At 44.1% G+C, this 25,726-nt stretch overlaps 1 protein-coding gene across 1 annotated transcript in view; it reads left to right on the forward strand.

Annotated features, from left to right (window-relative positions):
- Positions 1 to 25,726, forward strand: part of SYNE2 (spectrin repeat containing nuclear envelope protein 2) — a 177,190-nt gene that overhangs the window by 149,518 nt on the left and 1,946 nt on the right. The window contains exons 102-116 of the mRNA XM_068192175.1: positions 8,074 to 8,236; positions 11,617 to 11,804; positions 11,956 to 12,106; positions 12,548 to 12,730; positions 14,586 to 14,723; positions 15,619 to 15,813; positions 16,641 to 16,923; positions 17,275 to 17,343; positions 18,147 to 18,283; positions 19,135 to 19,255; positions 20,895 to 21,106; positions 23,662 to 23,862; positions 24,190 to 24,318; positions 24,800 to 24,988; positions 25,623 to 25,712. Of these exons, the coding sequence (XP_068048276.1) occupies positions 8,074 to 8,236; positions 11,617 to 11,804; positions 11,956 to 12,106; positions 12,548 to 12,730; positions 14,586 to 14,723; positions 15,619 to 15,813; positions 16,641 to 16,923; positions 17,275 to 17,343; positions 18,147 to 18,283; positions 19,135 to 19,255; positions 20,895 to 21,106; positions 23,662 to 23,862; positions 24,190 to 24,318; positions 24,800 to 24,988; positions 25,623 to 25,712 (2,449 nt within the window). The remainder of the gene's footprint in view (positions 1 to 8,073; positions 8,237 to 11,616; positions 11,805 to 11,955; positions 12,107 to 12,547; positions 12,731 to 14,585; positions 14,724 to 15,618; positions 15,814 to 16,640; positions 16,924 to 17,274; positions 17,344 to 18,146; positions 18,284 to 19,134; positions 19,256 to 20,894; positions 21,107 to 23,661; positions 23,863 to 24,189; positions 24,319 to 24,799; positions 24,989 to 25,622; positions 25,713 to 25,726) is intronic.

Here is a 25,726-nt window from a genome sequence, read left to right on the forward strand (position 1 = left end):
CATTAAAGCCACCAGCTTCATCAGGGACTCCCTCCAGGAGTTTCGGGTCTGCAGACCAGTCTCTGCAGTAGCTGATGTTGCATTTCTGTACCTCTGGGCATCCTGCAGCTCTTGCCACTTGCTGCCAAGCTGTGAAAAGGGGATGCCATTTCTCAGCTGCTCTGGCTACAGGCACACTGATGTGTTTTCTTACTTGGTAGGTCTAGTCCATGTTTTCAGCCTGGGGGAGAAAAACAAAGTTTTTGTGTAAGTAGCAGGAATGGGTTCAAATGACTGTGACCTTTAAAGCAAACATGAAAATTCAGGGAAGCAAGCAAGGTCAAATGTGCCTTCTCATTCTTTTAATTGCAACTATCCTTGGCAATTGGGTCTTTTCCCTGTGTTTGCAAGCTGCCAGCATCATTGCATCGTCAAGGAATCTTTTAACTGCCACTCTCAAGTCAGCCCTTACCTTCCTTAATAGAACTTGGAAGATTCAAGGTGTTTTCAGCTCGTTTCCTGCATACCCTGGAGGGGCTGAAATTCCCAAACAGACTGAAACTTCTCAGGTTGCAAAAAAAAAAATGGGAAGGAGTTGAAGCTCTCCAGTGACATCACCTTGTGCTGTGCTGGGGGTCCAAGGGGGCTTTATGGGGAGTGCAGTGAGCTGCCAATTCCCTCTCCTTCCTTGCACCCTCTCTGTGGCTGGGTTGCCCCAAAAGTCACTCCAGCAGCAGCAGGCCCTGGGTTATGGGTTTGGGGAGCGAGTGAGTTCACAGCACAGCCTTCAGCTGGTCTCCATTTAATTTTCCACCACACTGGTTTCCCTTCGGCAGGGCAGACAATCAGGCACCATGTGTTGGTGTGCTGTCCTACCCTGTGGCAGCCCACAATCAGTGTGGGTGCACTCTGGGTTCAAAGGTCTTTTAAAATTGCTGCAGATCAATACTGCATGGCAAGGGAAGCAAAATATGCTACAGGGGAGGCCTCCCCAGGTAAACAAGACAGCAATGTCCAGCAGAATTGTGCTGTTTTGTGGCAGTACCACTGTAAAATCTCATTCTTGGGTTTGTTTTTTTTGGTATACAAAATATGTGGATGGTTGAAATCTCACTCACAAAGTGCCTGCTTTCTTTCCGTGTTCTCTTTGTCCTTTGAGGATTACACTTCTCTTCAGTGTAAAAGCTGTGACAGAATTCATTATTGTCTCAGGCATGATGGTTGGGCTTATTTTGGTTATGCAATGTGTGCAGGGAGCAGGGGAAGTTGGCAGTGCAAGGGGAGTCCTTGTCTTCTGCACACCATCTTCACTCCCAGTATCTACCTGCAAAGCTGGGGATTATTTCCCCATTTGCTCAGGTCAACCATTTCAAATGTGGACAATAAACTGTGGAGGTTACTGGGCATGATTTGCCTGTGCAAATGTCCAAAGCCCTCTCACAGTGTGCTATGTCCTCGCATAGAACTTTGTGTTCTGCCATGCGAGCCATCAGCAAGTCAGTACAGGTCTGTGGAAAATTACCTGAATACTGAAAAACCTTTGATTTCAAAATCATTCCTTGCATTTTTGGTGGGATTATCACAACTTTTTTTTTTCCTGATACTGGCTGAGTGGGGACTGACTTGTAACCCAAGGTTCTCCGACTTCCGCCTTTTTTTCCCCACCCTGTGATCTCTGGCAGTCATAACACAGAAATCATGACAGTGTGTTTTTCCACAAACGAATGATATCATAAATGAAGATTAGGGGTTATTTTGCCCTCTGGCACAACAGGCTATTAGCAGTGGAGGCCTTCTGCCTGGTCTGGAAGGTTAAAGAGAGGACAGGTTAGTGTGTGGGAGATTTAATTCGTGCTTAAATAGCTGGGATATAATGGTAAAGGCGAGAAAGCAGAACGCAGGGGAAGTGAGGATACATCTTTGTGCGTGGTGCCTGTGCGTGGATGTACGTGTGCTCGTTTTTTTGGGTTCGCTTCAGACTGACTCTGCTGCAAATCATCCGGGTCTGAGGCTCCAGTCCCTCTTTCTCCCAAGAAATGAGCACCGCATCCACCTTTCTCGGTGCCGGAGGCTCCAACCCCGCAGCCTTTTTGTCGCCAGCCGCGGGCAGCCGCCCGGCGTGCGCTTCCTCCCGTGCTAGTAATTCTCTCGTGTCAGAATAAAGCTCTCGTGGTTCTGTTCTGAGGAGGCATGCGGCCGTTCGCCAGGTAAAATCCCAACGCAAAACCTAAGGGTTAAAACAGAGGGGGGGAGAGAGAGAGAGAGAGCGCTCCGGCGTCTCCCCAGCTCGGGGTCGGGGAGGAGGAAGACGGGCGAGCCTCCCCCCCCACAGCCGGGATGCTAAAGCGGCGAATAAATAGGGCATCTGTGGAGGAGGGGTTTCCTCTGCCATGCCTGCCTGGTCGCACAGACGGTCCCCCCTTGCAGCTTGGGATTTGCAGGCTGAGGAATGGTTTTCCCGTGCGAACCGTAAGTGCCGTGTGGGTGCGCGGTGCCGGTGGGTTCTGGCGGAGCAGCGGGACCCGGCGGCCGCGGGGGGGGAGCGATGGATGCGCTGCGCCAGCGCCTCGCCGCAGCTCGCCTTGGACGAGCGCACGAGTGGGAAGTGCGGCACGTTAGCAGCAGGAATAGTGCTCACGGGCCTCTGGCTTGCGATCAGCCGTGTTCGGGGCTGGCACCCGAGGCGGGGGAGAGCCTTGACAAGAACCTTTGGGCTCGCCGGTGACGCGAGGAAAGCCTCCCCCAAAGCCTCCTCCGCTTCTCCCTGCCCTGCGCGCACGCAGCCCAGGGGCATGGAGCGGCTGGCACGGCCCCGCACGGACCCAGAATGGCCTCGCCTTCCATTAGAAAGGCCTGAGGTTTGCCTTTGGCATCACCTCTCCAAAGCGCGTCTTTTGTCCCTCACACGGTTAAGTTCCCCCTGCGACTCACTGAACAAAGGTTTCCTGGGCTGTGCATCTCATTTGCTTTGCCGCTGGTAAACAATCCTGTCAGCCGGCAGGGCCATTTCAGCCCCTCCTCCTCCTCCTCCAAAAAGACATGCACGGAGTCGCTTTTTCTGATGACATTTGCCTTTGTGAAGGAGAGTTTGGAACAGATGTTCGGATGTTTTTCGTTCTTTCAGACACTAAAATTTGAATGCTGCTATTTACCTTATGTGAGCTTCCCCCCTACCTTTTCCTGCAGCATTTTGACAGCTAAAGCAATGCAATAGGACATGCATTTTGTAATACTTTTTGTTTGTGTAAATACATTTCAATCAACCTGGAAGCTCTTCCTACTTCTAGGTAATTCCTGAGTAGTTACTACAAATATACTGTGTATTTCTGGGGCTGTGCAATGATTCAGCCTGAGATAGTTTAATGCTTTTCTCTTGTAACCCACTGCTGGCAACTTCATTGTGGGTATTAAGACCCAAATCCAATCTCGAGTCAAGTCAGTTAGTCCTTCTGTTTACTTTTGCAGCCAGCTTGTAGTTATAATCTCCTACTTTTGTTCTTTTTCTGCCACTTCTATTGTGGTGTAAAGATTAAAATATTTAAAATCTGGCTTTGTTTGGCTTATTCCAGGCAACTTAAGCATGTGTCTGAGTGCTAATCAGGGTGGACTTTTTAGCTTGGCCCATTGCAAAGGACAAGACAAATCTGAATTTGTCGAGTTTTTTTAGATTATTGGATTTTTTTTTGTATTATTGCCTTTTTTCTTATTCTTTCTGGAGGCATGTTGAATTGTGGCAGGTGAGTTCTTAGTGGGAAGTGAACAATGGATAAGTAGGCGTTTTTCCTGTAAACAGGAAGTTTTTCCTGTTTGACCAATCTCAATTAACTTGAGGATCACACTTCACAGAGGAAGAATTCAATCTACAGTGGTGGCACCTTCCACCCTGAGGAAGAAGCTGGTTTTCTTTGCTGCACTTGAACTTTAAATGCTGTTAAGTTGCTGTATGTTGGGTGATTGATACCTGGATCTGGCAGGAAGTTTTTGCCCCCAGGCTTGGAGGCTTGCCCTGTGCACTCCCACCCAGCTTCCAGAAGGGCTGTGTTTCCCCAGAAATGGTCAGGATACAGCTCCAAAGAGTTCGGGAAGTTTCTTTCATGCAAAGATCAGGTGATTTGTAAGAGTATTTTCAGGGTGCATCTGAGAATGGTGGTTGCAAATGAAGACTTTTGTTGATGTAATTAATTAGTGTGTTTCACTCTTTTCTTTGAGCTGTAGCCAGGGAAATGGCAGTTGCCTGTGACTTCTGTGCAAGCTGAGGATCCTCATGTTTTTCATCAGTTTACCTCTTTTCAGTGTAGAGCCCTGTCCTTTTCCTTGGGCTCTGTGTCTGCTGGCAGGAGCAGGTCAGCCAATGTGATGTGTCTGGACAAAGCTGCCTTCCCATTTATGCACTGCACTTGTGTGACCTTTTCTTAGATTTTTGTTCTTCTTTGGCTGCTTAGCTCAAGTTTGAGATGAATGGCTTAGAGCATTAAGGGTGTTTAAATGACTGGCAAATGCCAAATTCTATCGAGAATAAATAACAGATTCAATTACTTATTTACAGTGGTGTTTCTAATGGCAATTGCTAGGAAGTAAATACAAGCTTTCAGTTCCACAATGATGCTGTCTTTGAGACTGTTGCTTCTGGTAACACTAGAAGATCAGGATCCTGACGGTGACATTCATAACTTGAAAATCAGAGTGATTTCTAAGCCAACACAATATTGGAGTGGTGGTGCAAAAAGCCACAGTTGGATTCTAAAACTGCTGCTTTTAAAATTTTTTGAATGTACTTTCAGTCATAAATATATTTATTTATAGTCTAATATCCTTTGGTTTTGCTTTGGACTTCTTGGCTGTGTTCATGTATGCACGATGCAGACTGAAGAAAGATGTTTAGCACCCTATGAATTTTTTGTAATGCAGCTTAGGGATGGGAAGCAGGTGGATAAAGGCAGAGAAGGGAGCCCAGGGAGGCAGAGATGATCCTGAGCAGCACAGTAAGCTGTGGTCTCAGCAGGTCAGCTGTGCCATCAGATGGTCCCAACATGTGCATGTGTCCAGAGCAGTTGTGGGAAGCATCACAGGATATGCAGGAAGTGAATTGCCACAGAATACAGTCAGGGACAGGGCAGAGATCAAACTTTGCTTTCCTCCTGACTGGCCTGAAGCCATGCAGAGTTGATAATGCAACAGTGTAGATGTTTAGCTCAGACTCTTCCATTCTGTGCTCAGCACAGAGCCTGTACTGTCCATCTCTCCAAGGAGAGTCACCTGCCTATGAAGGGCCACGTGCCTTGGGAGTCACTGGCCCTGCTGAGCATCATAACCAGCCAAAATAACTGATGGGAACAGGGCAGAGGAAGAATTAGTTCCCCTGGGTAAAATAACTGCCAGCCCATGACAGCACAAGAAAATGATGCAATGACATGTTCATTGAGTACCACTTAATGTAAGCAAAACAAGAGCAGCAAGATTTATACAGCGGCTGATTGCTTGGGAGCCAGATGCTGTCTGCATACAGGGCTGAACTTGGGACCAGAGTGCTGAAAAAAAGCTTGTTAAGAAAAGCAAGAGCAGCTAAATGCTTTTGTCATCCCCTGGTTTCCTCTCAATCAGCTGCAGCAGTGGAAGACAGAGCCCATGTAAAGGGGCAGAGGCAGGTGCTTTGCACCAGTGTCAGCAGCTTTGTGGGTGCAAGGCAGGAACAAGGTGTACCATGGACTTGTGCCACATCCTTCAGGCTGGCTTGCAGGCTTACATCAGTCAGACAATACTAATTTTACTTTTGGAGAGTGCAGAATTGCTAAATACCTGCCAGGAGCTTCAGTGTAGGGCTGTGTTCTTCTCGCCCTCCTTGTAAAACAACTGAAAGTACTGCCTGGTGCTTCTGGAACAAGAGGTGGGGGAAGCTTTCCATGCTGCTAATCCATATGAGACCCTAAATTTTCTGTCCTTACTCTGTAAACAGTAGGACTGAGCAAATCCAGCAGGATCATTCCCATATCTCCTCCATAAGTGCTTTACCTTAAATCAAGTGTCTAGCTGACGTATGTATCCTCTTTGGTTACCTTAAGGTTGTTAATAAGATCAGTTGTTGCTTATAGGGTGGCATATTCATTATGGATTAGGTGTCCTGCATATCTTCTGTCATTGTATCATCAGACTGTTTGGACCACTCTCCTCTAAAACTTGCCGGGATAGTTTGGCAGCAGGCAGCACAGTGGGCCAGGAAACTGTCCAGGTGCCCTGTGTGGGCACTTCTGCCTTGGAGCAATCTATCCCTGCCTGCATTACATGAGATCACATCCTTCACCCTTCATCAGCCCCAGCTTCCACAAGACCTGTGTTGCCAAGTACATTGGGGCTCAATTCAGACCCCTCAACAGTCCCTGCATTTGGGGACATGCAGTGAGCCCCTTGTACAAGCTGTCCTTGCAGTCCACTGCTGGTTTTGTTTATGTGGTGACAGTTCCCAGCCACTGTGGCAAATGAATGGGAAATGTTTCAACCTTTTCACAATGCAGACTTTTTTGTACTGCTCTTGACTTAAACAATTGAGGTTCATCTTGATAGTTGTTGGGCTAGGCAGTAGCTAAAGGTTTAATCTGTAAGTTTGCATTTTAGAAATCACATGCAAGGTTCAAAAATTGATTCTAAGGCTCAAGAACATACCTAGAGCTCAGGAGACCAGCTCAGGGAAGCAATACTGGCTAAGAAGTGGGTTCTCCTTAGGACATGGGTAGAATGATTTCATCTGACTTTGAGAGTCTGCAGTGTTGATATTTATAGTACTGCAGGGTAGACCATTGCAGTTCATGGGGAGAAATACGTGCTTTTTGGTACAGTTCATCTCATCTTGTGATCTGGATGTTTAAGACAGGTCTGATACAAGTAATGATTTTTTTTTCTCCATTATCTACCAGGGTCTAGATGACAAGCTCTGAAATAAGTCTGAAGAGATAAGTGTCACCCCGGTGTTGCCTTTTTAGTAATTTTTGTTGGGAATTGCAGTAAATGAGAATTTCAAGAAAAAATTGATACCAGTGAGGTAGTTCACCAGATATTCCTCCAATACATGGAGACAAATTTGCCAATATATAAAAGCATGCTGTTTGTGTAATTTGAGGGGCTGATATGGGGGTTTGACATGGGAATATGCTGCTAAGGCTGGAAGTAAAGAAAAGTTTGTCTGAGAGCTATGCTACAAACAGCTGTAAGAAAAGTAAATGGTCTCAATGGTTTATTTGCTTGTCCACTCCACAAGTCTCCCTGGCCATTTTGATATTCTCCCCCATCAGGATTGTTTTTTTGTTTGGTTGGTTGGGTTTTTTTTTAACTTTTCACCTGTTAGGTGAGTCTGGCATATCTCTGCATGTTTGTGTGGTGTTTAGATGAGCTTTAATGTTGTGGTGCTGCCAGTTCTATAGTAGCTGTTGTTCAGGCCTTCTCCTCTACTGTCAGCATCCAGAGGGTGCTGAGGCCCTGGCACAGGTTGCCTGGAGAAGCTGTGGATGCCCCATCCCTGGAAATATTCAAGGCCGGGTTGGACGGGGCCTGGAGCAACCTGGAATAGTGGAAGGTGTCCCTGCCCATGGCAGGTTGGAGCAAGGTGATCTTTCAGGCCCTTCCAACCCAAACCACTCTTTGATTCTGTGATTTTTCCAGGGTGTTGGTGTGGTTTGTGCAGATTCTGCCTCTCTTGGCAGAGTTGTACCTTGTTGATTAGTGTGAGCCTGTTGGTTGCTAAAGATGACACTGAGCAAAATCCACAGCAGGAAAATCAAACCATAGATACCCACTTTAGTTTAACTGTGTCAAATGATGGTACAGATTTCCACTTAGATGAACGTCCAGTACTCCGTAGCAGATGAAAATTCACCTTGCTTATACAGTTTCATTAAAGCCTTCACCCAAGACCTGTTTGCAGCTGTAGAGCAGGGGCCTGCTGAGCCCATTTAGGTAGATCTTGACTAAAACACGGCTCTGATTTACGGGCAGCAGCTTGATGTGACATGGCTTCATAAAGCCATGCCTGTCATCACCTCCTGCCAGCATCCTTTCCACTGATTGACCATCTTTGTAACAAAATGTTCTTCCTGGTTCACTTAGGGTGAAGAAACTGAAGGAAACATTTGCTTTTATACAACTATTGGACAAAAACATGAGTAACCTTCGCACCTGGTTGGCCCGGATTGAGTCTGAGCTTTCCAAGCCTGTTGTTTATGACATCTGTGATGACCAAGAAATCCAGAAGAGACTGGCAGAACAGCAGGTGGGAAATAGCAGCAGCCAGAGTAAATGAGCTAAAATGCTGCTGATTGGTCCTGGTATAAAATCACCTGTTTCTTTTCTTTAGCGAGCCCTTCTGGCTGTTTGCTTTGCATGGTGTGTTCCTGCCAAGATGCGTTACATGGAAAATTTTTATTTGCTTGCAGTAACTGCAGTATTGTGTTGAATTGCCCCCATGTCTCTCTGCTCCCCTTGACCAAAGAAAACATGCAAAATACAGCAGTTCCTCAGGACTAGGCAGGGCACAGACAGTGGGCAGAGTACATGAGGATGACTTCGACTGACAAGGCATGAATGCTGCTCTCTGCAAAGAGATGGAATTTGATGCATTGCCCTCACTGGCTCTAGTTCTTGTCCCTTCCTTGCAGATAGCAGAGCAAGCTTGGCAGAGCAGGATGCTTGGGCTTTGGAAGGTGGATTTGTGCAGACACACCTTTGGCTGAGGTTTGATCAGAGGCAGGCTCTGAAGATCCCTCAGGGCTGGGGGAGCTGGCGCGTGAATCCTGCTGAGACAACAAATGTGAACCAACCTTGCACTGCTGGGCATTGGTGGGCATTCATCCAAGGCAGTGGCTTACCAGGGGATCATAGGAGAGGAGTTGGATAGTCCTGGAGTAAATTTCTCTAGCCAGCAGCCAGGCAAGGAAAAGTACAGACTTGCAGGTGGAGTCATCCTTTGCTCAGGGCTGTGCTGTAAGTCTGACCAAGTTCTGAGTGTTTGGCTGTCACCTGGTCTTTGTGTTAAGCAGCAATACGTGCCCAAAAACTAAAGATCAAGAATAAGTCTGTCAAGTTTGGAAGTTTGGAAGCTTTATGGCACCTGCCTTTAGGAACACTTACCTGGTATCATTCCCATCCTTTCCATCTTTTGTCTCTGGCTTCTGCTTTTGTGTCTAAGGATCCCTGAGTGACCCAGACCTGGGGACTTTGTTCTCTGGTTGGTATGGCTGTCCTTTTACTTGTGTCCCAAATGTCACAGGAAGGGCCAGCTCCTCTGTGATAGGATTGGAGGTGGCTCCCACTGACTGCTCTGCAGGAGCTGGTCAAACACCAGAAGCCTTGGCCCAGCACCTCTCATGGTTTCATCTGCATTGTGAATGGTCATGTAAACAACAAAGAAATATTTTCTTCTCATTCAAACCTTTTGCATTCTCAAAGGCTGTGATAAATTGCCAGACAGAGCAGAGCATGGAGCACAAAGGAATTGTATCCAACTAATTTATTTTTATTATGAACATTCAAGCTTCAGCTAGCTTCAAGAGCCATCATTTGCTGCTCAGAGCTACTAACTGCTTAATTTTTTTGGATGCTTTTTTTTCTTAATACAGACCTCTAGGCACCTCTAGATTCTGTCTACAGCAGCTTTTTAGCAGGCTGCGTATGAGAAGACTATGCTGACTAAAAAGACCACAGTAAAAAGAAAAGCTGCTTTTGTTCTGCATTAGTGAAACATTTGTCTTAATGAGACAAGTAAAAATATCTTTCCTGGTTTTAGCTGAACAATTATTTCAGCAAGAGCAAAGAATGGTGAGAAATATGCCCTACAGGCTTCTTTTATTTGACATCCATGACCGGAAAAGCTTTACCTGTGCAGTCTTGAATAATGAAATTTAAAAGCCTGGTGTATCCACAGAGGTGTTTTATGGCGTGTTTGTTCAATTAAAGGATAAAGATTACAACATGATTAATATTAATTTTAAGATTGCAAAGGGGTTTCACTAATGCAAAAATCCAGTAGTGTGTAGTCTGTTAAAGCTCTTTGGGCAATGCTATGCAGAGTTGAAGGAATGGGACCTCTTGGGGCTCCACATATTTTCCTCACCCTCTCCCTTAGTTTGTTATGTTTGTCTCACTTAATGCAGTCAGGTCATTTGGAAAACAGTGAGGATTTTGTCTAGGCTCTTCCATGAACCCAGGCATGGCCTGAAGCAATGAGGTCATGTCAGCAACATTACCGTAGTGCAAGTTAGAATTAATTTGTAGTCTGTGATCAGAATTCTCATTTTCACTAATACACTTGTAAATCCAGTGGAATTTAATGAATTCAGAAGACACTTCCCAGGTACCAGTAGTGTGGCAGAGCCTGCTCCCAGCTGTGGAGCCTGTGTTGAAAAGACACTGAGGCATCTTGCTCAGTAAATATGTGAATCCTTAGTAACCTGTAAAAAATTCTGTTGGGTCTCCTCCTGGCAGTCTCATTTGTGTAAGGAATTTCACTTCTACATTCCTTAAAGCTGTTCATTACTACAAATCCCAAAAGCCATATTTTGACCATTTATAGCTCAGCCCTTGATTCAGGTACCTATGTACCCACTGAGTGATTCTCAACTCCTTGCAGCTTGTTGACTTCTGGGAAAAATCTTCCTTCAACTCATTTTGTATTTACTACAAGCTGTGTCTATTTTGGAGGGATTTATTTGTTTTATTTTGTTTGGGGTTTTTTTTTGAAGTCTAGAGCAAAACCAATTCTGCTTCATCTGTTGACTGAAATCAGTAACTACCATTTAATGGGACTTCCAGTTCACTTTTGTTAGGAAAATACTCATTTGTGTTTGTTGGTCTAGTGTTATTCAAGCAAAAGTCTCTGTATCCTTCATTAGAAAAGCCAGAAATGGGTTGAAAAATGGCATTGTAGTGGCTATTGTCATTTTAATAATATTTAAAGTTGGTCACATGGTCCAGATCTACCTTTTCAATAAGAAATATTTAGATAAGGCTTTTTTGTCTTTTAATTGCACTGACTTCAGGAATAGTGATGAGTGCAGGATGAAAGGCCGGACTATCATGGTGGTTCAGGCTCTGGAAAAGAAACCTGTAGTGTGGATTAGACAAAAGGTCTTTGCCAGACCCTTTAAAACAGTCTGTCAGAACAGGAGCCCTACAAGAGGGATTAAGAAAAGTAGTGTAACACCAGGTGCTTGTGTACTGTGTTTGTGTTTCATGCTGCAGCTTGTGATCAGTCACTAAAATGTACGTACTGCACTAGGAGTTCTCTGACAAGCCTTTCAGTGTAGTAATCTGATATGAGACAGTCATCTTGTGCTGTCAAAATTAATAAGAATTTATTTATGGTATAGATAAGGTTTGGGTTTTGAATGCAATTTAAATTGTCCAGACTGTTACTGAGAAGATGGAGTTTAGACTGAGACACCAAAGTCGGTTCTCTCCTCACCTGTGTCATCTGCACAGCTCATCCTGCAAGTCTTTTTTAAAGCTGCATCAGCTTTTCCTGACATGGGATTTGCTCTTTCCCCATCCTCTGCAGCATTTTGAAAGGGCATGGGTGAGATGTAGCCAGGCATGTTTCCTTCCACTGACGCTGTATGTTTCCTTCCACTGACACTGTTCTTTTGCCGATGGCAGGACCTGCAGAGAGACATAGAGCAGCACACAGCGGGCGTGGAGTCCGTGTTTAACATCTGTGAGGTCCTGCTACACGACTCAGATGCGTGTGCTAACGAGACAGAGTGTGACTCCATCCAGCAAACCACCAGGAGCTTGGACAGACGGTGGAGAAATATCTGTGCCATGTCCATGGAAAGGCGAATGAAGTATGTCTCCTATTCTTACCCTGCAGAAACCTGTGGCAGCGTTTTGAGGAAACGCTGTAGCTTTTGCCACAAGCTGAATTTTGAGGAGGAATAAAGAATCCAGAGTTGATAGTTAGCTTGTGATAAAACCTTTCTGTTTTTGCTCTCTCAGAATCGAGGAAACCTGGCGTCTGTGGCAGAGGTTTTTGGATGACTATTCTCGCTTTGAAGATTGGCTAAAAGCATCTGAAAATATAGCAGCTAGGCCTAATTCTTCAGAGGTCTTGTACACACATGCAAAAGAGGAGCTGAAGAAATTTGAGGTGAATTTTTTAACTGCCTTTTTTATGCTTGGCATCAGGCTGCTGAGTACTTATGGTCTGTGCAAAATGCCTTAGTCTCTGGAAACCACTCGTTTAGCATTGGTAGTATAGGGAACATAAATAATTTGGCGAGTGTGCAGCTGCTAGATGTCTGTTTGTCTCCAGAATTTTTTTTAATGTGGAGAATACAATGCTCTGAACAGACACTTAAGAGTTTAAAGCCTTGCTTTTTATAGGCGCACTTTTGTAGGCTGATATTTATTCTTTCTTCTCCTAGTGAGCTAAGTTTGAGCAGATGGTTTAAAATACGGGTCTGGAAATCTGGATTTAGTTTTGCAGTTGGAAGGTCTGTTTGTAAGGGGGAGGGCAGCATCTCTCTTGGTGGATAATATCCACATCCTGACTGTTACCAGGGAATGAGCTCCTCGCTTTGCCTTGCAGGCGTTCCAGCGGCAGATCCACGAGCGCCTGACGCAGCTGGAGCTGATCAATAAGCAGTACCGGCGCCTGGCCCGCGAGAACCGCACCGACTCGGCCAGCAAGCTCAAACAGATGGTGCACGAGGGGAACCAGCGCTGGGATAACCTCCAGAAACGAGTCGCTTCCATTCTCAGGAGGCTCAAGGTAGTGGCACAGCAGGGGGGGAGGGAGTGAGGAGTGCTCGCAGGGTGCCGGTTTTTGGCTTTTTTTCTGCTTCTGTCAAGGTCGGGATTGAAGTGCTTGAAACGGTATTTCATGTTCAGACTTAGATGTTTATTGTTTTTTATTTATATTACAAGTGGTGAGCTTTACAACATTCTGCTAACAATATACAAAATGGCTGTCTTTCCTTATAAGGTCTTTTAAGGCTAAACTGTTTAATTAAGAAATGACACCTAAATTATTTTTACTTTTAACTCAATAACTAATCACTGGAAGTCTGCAATGCGGACTGTTCTGTCCAATTACAAAATACTTCCCAAACTCATGAAGAACAAGGACTAGCCTCCACTCTAAAACTTCTGTCTTGCTCTATATGTATATTACTATATTCTAAAACTTTAAGTTTTCTACTTAGTGATATTACACACTTTTAATCAAACTACACACCCGTAATTCCAGTGCTATTAATCAATTTTGGAAGCCTTCTTCATGGCCTCATGTCAAATGTAGTATTCTCTTGTGGGTCTGTGCCTTTCAGCACAGAAAGTTTAAAATTCTCAGCATCCAGGGTACCAACAGCAGGGTTCTGCAGGAATTACCCATGAGCAAAGCCTACATCAGAGCAATTCTCTCTCTGTCCTGAGCTACTGGCATAGCAGGGGAGCTCTGGAAGGGTCACTGAGTACATGGCATAAACCTCACCTTGCTAGATTGGTTTTTGGTAGCTGAAGAAAAGCTTAAAGGAAGGAGTGCAGATTTTGAGAGATCAGTTGCAACACTCACTGCTCCTCTTTCCCACTTGTAATGGGTGGATGTGTTCATGCACTTGCACCTTTCCATAGATAAGAGAAAGAGACACAAAAGGGCCCCAAGTGCCCTTGGTTTGGAGCTTCCAACTCAACTCTACTTCATGCCAAGTTGTGATTCACCAACAAGGCATTAAAGATGGAGGTGTGATAGAAGGCAGCTCCTGCTGTGCTGCCTGCCTGATGAGGAATGTTGTTGAAGCATGTATTTCAAAGAAGTATCCTGCTCATCAATTAAAGTGATCTCTGGGCAGATACTCTGTGCTGTGCCCTGGGGGAAACTTGTCACTGCCAGATTGTTAAATATAGCAGTGCTGCAAGCAACTGACAGGGAAAACTGTTAGCTCCCCAAAATCAGTGGATGAGGCAGTGAGAGCAGTGATGGGGTTTGATCTGTGCAGCTACAAGTTGTCATATTTAGGATGTTCCCCTTTCCGAAAAGTAAATCCACCCATGAGAACAAGCAAGCTGCATGTCTGTTAGCAGCTTCTGTGAGACATGACGTGCCACACAGGGCATTAATTACACTGGGATGGTGTAATTAATACATGACCCAGCCTCTCCATTGTAAAATCAGTAAAAACTGATTTTAATCTCATAGTTTTAATTACTCTAATTAGAAATGAGCGTTGCTTCCTTTGTTTATCTCTGTTTTAAGTTTAGAACAAAGTAGGTGTTAAGCCTCAGTCCAAGTAACTGTTGCTGGTATAATGATGTGGGAGATGGAATGTGTGGACTCAAAGATGTAATTTTATAGAAGCATCTTGAACTGCTAAAATTTTACTCCCTCTTCTGTACAAATAGTGTGCTAGTACAGGGCACTGTTCTAGCATCCCTACAGGAAGAGGATAGGTTTTATACATGGCATGCTGCTGTTTGTGTCCTGATCACAAACAGCAGCATGTCATGTCCTGATTGTGGCCTTTAAGGTGAACAGGAGTTCTGAAATAAAACACTGATTTCAGAAAGCTCCTGTGACCTGTCTCTTTTAGTAGCTGAAGTCATGTAACTGGCTTCTTTTTTCCATCCAGCATTTCACCAATCGGAGAGATGAGTTTGAGGGGACGAGGGAAAGCATCCTTGTCTGGCTCACAGAAATGGACCTACAGCTGACAAACGTGGAACACTTTTCAAAAAGTAACTTTGATGACAAAATGCGCCAGTTAAATGTACGTATCCTTCTTGAGCAGTTGTTTACTATAGCCCAGTGATCCTGTTGGGCTGCCCTTGTCTGACAGAATCATCCATTTTCTGTAACTTCACAATAGCCACCACATCTCTGTAGGGCTATATTTGTTTGAAGACAGCAGTAATTGTTAAGATATATTGTCTGAAACAAGATTAAGCTGTGCATTATTTAATTCAGATTCAGTGTTCAGGCTCAGTTCTGTCCTGCTATTTTCTCCTGACAAGACATGTCAGTGACAGTGGTATCTGGCCTGGAAAGCAGTAGATACTGCTTAACAGTAAGAGCTACATTCCTAAATTCAGGCATTATTTTCTGGTGCAAATCTTTTTTTGAATTGGCATTACAGTACAATCTCTCCTCAGAGCTGATGTCTGTAGCTGGGAATTTTAACAGAAATTAGACATCAGGAATGTGCAGTGATTCTAAGGAATATACTAGTTCTTTCCTACATTATATGCTCATTTCTCCTTTCTCCCTGCACTGTTACTGATTTGGGATGTAGATTTACTGTTGTGTAGACTGGAGGCCCAAGGAACCAAACCAACTTCTTGGCTACTGAGAAAAAGATTGTGTGTACCAACAGAAGAAAAATCTCCGATTAGCTGAATTCTTGTATCACGATCCCCTGCAGGCTCAGGACACTGCAGCCATTCTGATGTACACATGGGTGGAAAATGCCACTTCATTTAGAACTGTAATTCTGCTCATAAAACTAACCTTTGGACCTCTTGTAAAAAGATATTTGCGAAATTAAATTTGACAACAATGTCAATTGTTGCTTGTCTTTCACTGCAATGTGCCAGAAAACAGAGACAAACCTTAGGCTAGAAAGAGCCAATGGAGAACTAATTATTTTTCTTGTATGTTCCAAATAGGGCTTCCAACAGGAAATAACGTTAAACACCAATAAGATCGATCAGCTAATTGTTTTTGGGGAGCAGTTGATTCAGAAGAGCGAGCCTTTGGATGCCATCCTGATTGAAGATGAATTGGAAGAGCTTCATCGATACTGTCAGGAGGTGTTTGGGCGAGTTGCCCGGTTCCATCAAAGACTGACTTCAAGGGATCCTGTAAGAAGCAACAATTGTTTCAATGTTTTGACAAGATTTTGGTGTTTGAATTGCAATGCTTATTTTGGTTTTTGAATTGCAATTGCCTATTCCTAGCAGCTTGACTGAGTGGTTTGAGCTCCAAGGGCTCAGGAGCTGTGCAGTAGATGTCCTAAGCCTTGATAAATCTTTTTTGTCAATGCTTTCATGCCTCTCCATCTGCAGAATCTGGATAATAGTGTGGAGGTTGTTCATAAGGTTCAGAACTATATAGTTGTGGCTTGAAGGCTTCAGAACCTTTTTTGGTGTTTTTAATATCACTTTGTTTTCCTTACCATCAATAATGTGCTCAGAATACCTCTTCGTGTATTTGTTTGTCCACTCCATCTGTCCACTTTGTTGTGAGAGCCCTCAATGGGGAACAGCATGCACTTTGCTTTTCCCTGGGAACTTTCAAATGATTCTCAGTTTGCTTGGCCTCAAAAAGAAAGAACATCTGTTAGAAAGCCAGGTAAAGGAAGAAACATGAACAAGTAGCTGTTCACTCCTGCCTGAACATCATTTCCTGACTGACCTTTTTAAGTCCATTTGGAACTGGATACTCCTGCAAATTGCAGAGATGCTATGGTGGTGGTGGAATGCCATGAGAGAGGAGAGGTTGCTGCTGATGTGAGGATTGGTTTTGGCAAAAGAGGAAGAAGGCAGAAATTATATCTCCCTTTAATTTTAGGCACATGGTTGCTGCAGCTGTTCACAAAACTGTCTTCAGTAGTACTGTGTGGTTCAATCATTATCTCATTAAGATCTTTTGTAAATCTTATTAATATGCACTAATTACTTATTTGTAGGGATTGGATGATGAAAAAGATAACTCTGAAAATGAGACAGATCAAGAAGACTCCAGAGAAATCCAGAATGATCCCTGGCATAAGAAAGCCATCACCGAGGGTCCCTCATCAGCACAGTCCCTTTGCCACCTTATGCCCCCGACTCAGAGCCATGAGAGATCAGGCTGTGAGACCCCTGTCAGCGTTGACTCCATCCCACTTGAGTGGGATCACACAGGTGATGTGGGAGGTTCTTCCTCTCATGAAGATGATGAAGAAGCAACATATTACAGTGCACTGTCAGGTGAGAACCCATGTCCAGCAGTTTGGTTTGACGTGCAGCAGCTGGAGGATGTCCCTGTGTGGGAAGGGAGGGGGATTGAAGTCTTGCTCCCACATTGTTGGTTGGTTTTCAAGTACCGTTAATAGATGTGAGCAGACTCATCTCTTAGATGAAGGAAATGGTACTCTCTAAACCAAGCTTTTGTTTTTAGAAACATAAGAAGGTTTTAGAAGCCTTAGTGTTTAAGAATGTTTGAAAATGGTACCAACCACTTACTTTGCTCTTTGTCTTTGCTGTCCTTCATTGTTTCCATTGTTTTTAATAGTTGGAAGATACTGAATAGTGAGGAAAATGACATTATTCTTTTTTCAGATGTAGAAATCACTGAAAACCCTGAGGCATATCTTAAAATGACCACAAAAACTTTGAAAGCATCTTCTGGTAGGCACCTGCTAATGCATGTGTCTGAACATGGCAATCTCCCTGTGCTGCACGCTATATTCCTCAACCTCTCTCATACGTAATGTCTGACTTCCTGCCTTGTGTGGACACCATGTCTCATCCTGTCATGGTGTTCTTACGCTGCAGTATCCACATGGACATTAAAAGCAGTCAAGAACACACCATTTAGATTTTTGCCTGGTAAATGCCAAGGTGGTTAACGTGCATTTCATTGTACTGATCCAAAGTCTTTTGGTTCTTTCTCGGTGGTTTGCTCTGGGTAGTATCAATTTTTGGTTGTTTCTAATTTTGGTTGCATAGCTACTGAAGGCAGTAGCTCCAACTCTGCGAGTATATTTTTGTGGTTTGTGCATGACAGAACTATGTGTGTCCTGTCTGTTAAATCCAGAACAAACATTCTCCAAACCAGGACATGTCTAACTTGTTCCCTCTGACATGTTGCAGATGTGTGATAGTTATTGTTGGGATGCAAACTTTACAAAACCATGGTGCAGCCTTGTCTTTTGGTTTTTTTTGAATACTCTAACCTGTATTCAAGCATTTTCCAGAAGAAAACAGAATGTCCCATAACTGCATGGCTCTCATCTCATTACCTTTGAAACACTGTTGATGTTTTGCAAATGTGCATGCTTTGCAAGGAAAGCTGCAAAACTGTCATTTTTATGCCATAACTTGATGCCATTTTATTCAAAGCGCTTTCTAACTTAATACAAAGCAACAGCTTCCTTGTGCAGGTGGGATCTTGCACTCAGGGTGTGTGGTTTTGGTTTTATTTGTTTCAGGAAAGTCTGTTTCAGAAGCTCATCCTTGGCATTCTCCAGGTAGCCCAGTCTGCAGGAAACACAGATATAACCAGGCAGAGATGGTTGGAAATGTGTTGTCTGGACCAGAGACAAGTACTCCTTATAAACCAGAATATGTGAGTTGGAGGCTCTGTGGGCACTGAACCTGTACTACAGAGTCTGTTTTTTGTTCTGTATAACTCCACCCTCTTCCCTTCTCCAGCATCAAGGAGCATCAGTATAGTTGAGGTGGGGAATTTTCACTTCACACAAACTTAGACATTACTTCTGGTGGCTCAGGTTGGACTCGTGGTCAGTCAGGGTCTGGAGGAACCTCCTTCCTCTATTGTCATAAGACAAGTCCAGGAGAATTTAACCCCCACAAAGGATAGGGTGTGAATCTCTTGATACTTACAGACATATTTCCCTTTCCTAAGCAATTTTGAAGAGTCTTAATATGCAACACACAATTTAATCTGCTTCTAGGCACTGAAAAATGTGCCAAAATGGCTTATTGTCCATTGGTGCCTCAGCCTTGGTAGCTGTTTGCCAGCCATGGCTTCACCAGCAGCTGCCAGGCTCAGTGGATCTGGACCCATTGTCAGAACTCTTCCAGGCAGGGTGGTACTGGTATCTGGCTGCTTTTGTCATCATTAATCCAGTCACAGAGTCTTAGAGTCAATATTGCCAAGACCCACAATCCAACAAAGAACACCAGGAACTGTACATTGTCTGGTACATGTAGTGCAAAAGCAATTAATTTGCCATGTCCATTCTTGTAGTCATTGGCATCACCATGGTGTGTGTTTGTTTACTGGAAAGGCACAGAGAGCCAGTGTAAACTGGTAGCAAAGCTGCAGAAGCCCAGTGCTAAATCTGCTATGCAAGAGCTCAGCAGCAGCCCAGCCACCCCAGAGTAGCACAGATTATGTTGGACCTTTGACATCCTGTTAACCTGCAGGGCTCACCCACAAAAATGTCATTCCAGGTGAAGCAGATCAGCTCTGCAAGCAGCAGCAAGGAGAAAATTCCATCTGCCAGCATGAGCGATGAGGAGCCCCAAGATGACCAAGAACTTGTGAATATGGCAGCAGCAGAGAAGCAGTCAGGTACAGAGCATTAGGAGTGGCTTTGGAGCCGTGATGTTTGTCCTGTGACTCTGGGAAGACAAAGCAGAGATGGCACAAAGGCAGCATATTTGGGAACAAAACAAAAAAAAAAAGTATTTTGCCAAATTTCCAAGTTTCACTGAGCTCCCTTCTCATCTGGTTCTGTCCAGTCCATGGGTACTGTTCAAAGCTTTCACATTTTCTGCCAGAATTGAGATTTTTCTTTCATAACATACTTCTGTCTCTTGGCTGCTTGTACTAAATGGGAACAATTTCACTTTTCTGTGATACTGAGCGCTTCAGGGACTTCAAATCAGATTTCAAACCAAAGGTTCTGTCTAAAATAGGATTGCTATGTGGAGTTACTGGTACTCCATATAGCAAGATGCTACAGCTCCCATTTGCAGAAATGTTTGTTCAAAGCTGGTATTGCATTCTGTTCTTCAGTATCTTTACAGTGGTCCTTTCATGCAAACAGACCAGCAAACTGGTTTCTCTTGACCTTTTAGGACCTTATTCCTGGTTTCAGGTGCTTGAGATTGTAACAACACGTTGTACTGCATTCACAAAAGCAAATCCTGTGATAAAAAGAAGGCTGCAGCTACATGCACCAGCTCACTTACTTTGTTTCTCTGGTCTCACAGATAGTCCAGGGTTGTGTCCCATATGTGGGATGAATAGGAATAACCTGAGAATGGTATAGATGTGCTTTCAGAAAGTCACTGATCACACGGGTGGCATCTCCATGTCCTTCAGCACTGAACTGATAAAACAATCATTAAGAGTCATTATAATGGTTTGGGTTGGGAGAGACCTTAAAGTTATCTAGATCCAACCCCCCTCCCATGAGCAGGGACACCTTCCAGGACAACAGCTTGCTCAGAGTCCCATCCAGCCTGGCCTTGAACACTCCCAGGGATGGGGCAGCCACAGCTGCTCTGGGCAACCTGTGCCTGGGCCTCAACATGGCCACAGTAAGGAAATTCTTCCTAATACCTAATCTAAACCTGCCCTCCAGCAGTTTAAAGCCATTATCCCTTGTCTTATCACTCCATGCCCTTGTCAAAAGTGCCTCTCCAGCTCTCTTGGAGCCCCTATAGGCACTGGAAGGGGCTCTAAGGTCTCCCTGGAGCCTTCTGTTCTCCAGGCTGAACAGCCCCAACTGTCTCAGCCTGTCTTTACAGGAGAGGTGCTCCAGCCCTTTCATCACTTTTGTGGCTTCCTCTGGGCTCTCCCCAGCAGCTACACATATCCATAAAACACAAACCCAGGTCCTAATTGCTGGATCATATTTGTCACATGTTGAATTTTGGTGTTCACCAAATCGCAGCTGGGCTCATTGAATTCTGTCTCCTTAGTTTTGGTCTGTTCTTCCAAATTAATTAAAACATCTCCAATTAATGTCTTTAAAATTCTGTGTAGCACTGCTGTGTGGATAACTTGACCAGCAATATGAAATTTAGACACTGCAGAATCTCAAGAAAAGATGTTGAATGACAGTAATACATTACAGCAGTTAATTGGTCTCAAGTAGCATGGAGAATAATTTTCTTGCAAAACTTCTTGCATCTGTTTTATGCACTCCTTCCTTTACTGAAGATTTAAATGTTTGGTTTTTTTTTTTTTCTCTGATTTGCAGGCATTATTGATAGGTGGGAGCTCATCCAAGCTCAAGACCTCAGAAATAAACTTAGGATGAAACAGAAATTGCAGCAGTGGCAGCAGCTGGACTCAGACCTCAGTGACATCTCTGCTTGGCTTGATAAAACCGAGCAAGAGCTGGAAGAGCTGCAAAAGGTGAAGCTTCCAACCAGCATGCAAGCATTGGAACAAAAGGTCAAGAAATTGAAAGTAAGTTATGGCTTACTGAGAAGAGGGATTTCAAGATGCTGATGCTTTTTAATCACTGTGTTCTCCTAGGATCAGTTGGCAGTATGGATGCCAATAGCAATTCCTGTGCCACAGGGGAACTGAACTGCTCTCAGCTAAGAGGGCTGAAGAGGGTCTTAGGCAAGGTGCTTCATATACAGAGATTGGCAGGCAGAAGTAAAAACCTCTCCACTTCTCCCTTTCTGTCTTCTTGCACAGTGATATCGACGACATCTTCTCCTTGTGCCATCCCCCTCTACTCTATGCAAACCAGAAACAGAATGAAAATTAGCCAGGTCTACAGGCTGCAAAGTCTAGGCTGCTTTTTTTTTTTTTTTTTAATTGAATTAAGGGCAGGGTGTAATCCCAGCAGGAGACTGACAAAGATCTGCTCTAAAGCTGTGGTTTCTGCAAGATGAGGCAGCAGGTTAGCAGGGCACATGTAAGTGCTGGGGCCCTGGGACTTAGGCAATGAAATGCCTCAGGTTGAAGTCTGACAGAGCAAGTGTTCCTAAAATCTGTGGAAGTGCAAAATTCCTGTGTGCTCATCAGCACCCCTCATCAGCTGCCCCATGTGGAGTCACCCCGAGGCTGCTGGTCAGTCTGGTGTCACCCTTGGGGTGATGCTCACAAACAGGACACCGCAGAAGGGAGGAGGGATTTTCTAAGCATGCTGAGAAAGCCTACATGTCTTGGAGTAGTTATTAGGCCAGGGCCAATGACTCTGCACTGCACCAAGATTAACTCTGATTCCTTCAGCCAGTCTGGATTAGGCAGCAAGCCCTAGGAAAGGTTTGATGGTGCCTCCCAGGTGGAGGGAGGTCTTTCCCTTCAGCCTGGAGTTGGGTGTCTGACCTCCTCAAGGAGCAGAGCTTCACTTCTTCTCTCTTCTGCATCTGCTTAAGGGGAGTCCAGCTGGCTCTAAATCCTATTTTCAGACAGTTTGGCTTTAGAGGGGTGTTAAAAGAGCCAGTGTGCTCTAAGAAGTGAATTTCATGAGATGTCAGGACGTCCCAATTGCCTGGGATAAGGATCAAGTCAGTCTGCCTGCAGAGTGGCTAACTGGTGTTCAGGAGTCTGTTTGCTTTTCTGATATTAAAAGAAACTTTATTGCCTGGAGGAGAGGGGGACAGGATCCTTTGGGTGAAAAAAAGTAATTTAGACCAGCAGTTTTTTACAAGTGGAACTCAGATCTTGAGATTGACACTCTTGGATAGAAAGGCTGCTGAGAAAAGCAATCTGAGCTTTGTGGTTTGTGGGATTCATCCTGCAGTTCTAACTTCCCTACTGCAAGAGCAGCTTGGAAAAGATGAGTACCCTTGATTCAAACTGTAAGCTGGAGGGTACAAAGAAGGCATTGTTTGGCATTCTTTTTTTTAAAAAACCTTCAGAAATAAAGGGTCAGCATTAACATAAAGGTGGTTATATGACATGACCATGACTGCAAATTCCATATTATTCCCCCTGCAGTTATAAAGGAGAGGAGGAAAGCAGGCAGGACTGCCTTCTGGGGGGATCCTTGAGAAGTCAGAAAAATGGGCTGACAGAAACTGAGACCAGAGAGAAGAAAAATAATTTCTCACAATGGGGTGGTCTGGTGTGGGAAGTAGTAAAGGTAAGAAGATTTTCAGAAAGCTGGGAAAAGCAGGCCTTAGAAACAGAAAGAGCAGAGAAAACTCAGAGCTAGCTGCAGCTGCAAAGTCTGAAAGTAGAAAAAGTTATAATGACTTTTTATAAGACAAGCAAGCATTGTGTGAGGCAGGTGTACGTGTACTTTAGTAATTGGCTAGAACAACTGTCTGTAAGCTTTAACAATATATTAATAACTAAAAAGTTTGTAGAATGGTCTGGAGCAAAGAGATCTTTGGCTGTACATGAGCTTTGCCATCTTTCTATTGTCTCAACCATGTAATGAGGCTGATGTGCAAATAAAAGCTCAAGCAACGTACCCCAACAGTCCTGTCCTGTTTGTGAAAAAAACAAACCTCCAAACACAGTCTGGTGTGGGACCAGGGGCCCAGAGCAGGTGGGGAATCATCCATCCTGTGAGATACTGAAAATTGAAATGGATGAGGCCCTGAGCATCCTCCTTGGAGTTTGAAGTTGGTCCTATATGAAACAGGAGTACAGAGTACAGACCTCTAGATGTCCCTGTCAGCATTATTCTAGGATTCTGGGGTGGCAAAACCTTTATCAATTAGGAGAAAATACCATGTGATGATCAATGGGAGTATTTGTCCAAATGTCAGGGAAAGAGACAGCTCAGAGGGATTGAAAGGCAGATGTGCATTAAGCCATAATGCCTGTGACTTAGGGAGAAGCACAAGCCCTCACACTTATTTTCTTCAAAGTGAAGGTTTTGGCTTTAAAAAAGCCCCAAACATAAACCTGGCTCAATGTTTCTTAGCAGTATTGAAAAGCCACCAGATTCAAACATCCTTCTCCAACACCTGTAATTCTTTTGAGTGTGTGGTTTTATTGTAAATAAACACGTTTTTCATCATTCATAAAAACTCCTAATCCTCTTTTTCTACCAGGACATGCTTAAAGCATTTGACAGCTACAAAGCAGTGTTGCTTTCTGCTAACCTGAGCAGCAAAGAATTCCAGAAAGCAGACAGCACAGAGTTCAAGGAGCTGCAGAACAGGCTTCGGAAGGTCAACTTGCACTGGGAGAAAGCAACTCGTGCACTGGACAGCTGGAGGAAGGGTTTACAACAAGCCTTACTGCACTGCCAGGTACCTACCACATGCCAGCTTGTAAGGGAAAACTCTTTGGGATTCTGTTCAGGAGAGGGCAGAAGGATAATGCCTGCACATCAGTGGAATGGTCACTCACAATCCAAGACGCTTTGTTTCCTGATAAAGTTGCCTCTGATGGATTGAAACGGTTTGGTAAAAATACCTTTCAAGTGGATAATGCCCTTTTACTACCGAAGTTTCTGTACTCTCACTAATTGTCAATTTGTGGTGGCTCTGTCTAATCTGGGATGGGCATTTTGTTTGTAGGTGAAGGCACTGCGAAGGTGTTTTTCCTCTTATGGGCCAATCTTTTTGTTTCTCTAGGATTTCCATGACCAGAGCCAAAAGCTAATCTTGTGGTTAGCAAGTGCTGAAAGCCGGAGGAATGAAGCACAAATCACAGATCCTAATGCTGATCTCAACACAATACTGGAATGCCAGAAGGAGCTAATGGTGAGTGTAGCCTTAACTGCAGCACCTCAGCTTTCAGCACACACTGAAGAGCAGGATGTTTATGTCTCACAGTGTCTGCAGCCTGTCCTAAGACCTGCTGTACTCAGGCATGTGGGTGGTTTTTGAAATAGATCAAGATATTGCATTTACAAGACACTTCTCCATAATTACACATCGTAATAAAAGTTGCTAATGAGCAGTCTTTATGCTGGAGCAAGACATCCAATTTCCAAAATGTAATGTCTTCTCTATATTAATTACTTGCTGCTAGAACTATTTTTAAATGTTAGTTCAAACAGTCACAACCAGTCTCTTCAAGAGAACTTCATTTCCTATGTAGCTGTAATAACCATTCCTGTGCTTTGTGGATTCTCAGGCAGGTTGTGTTGTTCTTTAAAGCCATCCAGAGTTCCTCCTTTTGGGAGAATATCCATAAAGTTAAGGGTAACAGTCTGTTTTGCTGTTTTTTGTTTATTCTCAGCAACTGGAGAAAGAGCTGCTGGAGCAACAGCTTGATGTAAACTCCCTCCAAGAGCTCACTGCTTACCTGCTGCTGAAATCAGATGGTGATTACATTGAAGAGGAAGAGAAGGTCCATGTAATTGGAACAAAACTGAAACAGCTGATTGAACAAGTCTCTCATGACTTAAAAACAATACAAGGGAATCTGGTGAGTTGGAATTTAAATACTCGTTCATGGATCTTCCTTACTGAAAAAGCATATTAAGAGTGAAGGTATTTATAAAAAAACTGTCTTAAAGCTTAAGTACTTCCACCTTGATAAGCTGAAAAAAGAACAGCTCTGGCTGTAGGAACAACTTCAGCCCCCCAAGGCTAGTACAGTATTATAACAGAGGGGTTGTGCTGCCTTGTCCTCAAGGGGCTTGAAGAGCAGAGAGCATAAAGCTCTAAGTAAAGCTTTTGGTCAGGTCTTTGGGTAAGAGGTTGGGCTAGATGAACTTCCTGAAGTCCCTTCCAACCTGAATTTGTGTGATCCAAACCAGGTACCGGCTAGGAGTGTGTAATGAACACGTAGGAGTTGAAGGTCATAGCAGTGAACCCACTGCTTATCCTGAGGCCTGTCAGAGATATTTCCAAGTTAATTCCTCTATGCACCCATTCCATTGTAATTCCTTTAGGCTGGGCACTGTAAAACATTTCTTTATTCTGGGGAACTGGTTATTCTCATGTGAAGGGGCAGTGGGCTGTGCACCTACAGAGGCAGTGAAAGGTGGTTCTTTCCACTTCATGTATTGTCAGTTTTGAATGTGCATTTTAAAGAGGAAGGTGGTGTTATCTTTCAGGATACCAAAACATTCCTGCTAGTTCCAGATGACTTGGACTCAGGAGTCTATAATCCGGAAGAAGAGAAATCCAGCCCTGCTCTGAAGAAGGCAAGTTTTTGGTT

Source organism: Anomalospiza imberbis, chromosome 6 (assembly GCF_031753505.1).
Source record: "Anomalospiza imberbis isolate Cuckoo-Finch-1a 21T00152 chromosome 6, ASM3175350v1, whole genome shotgun sequence".
NCBI lineage: Eukaryota > Metazoa > Chordata > Aves > Passeriformes > Viduidae > Anomalospiza > Anomalospiza imberbis.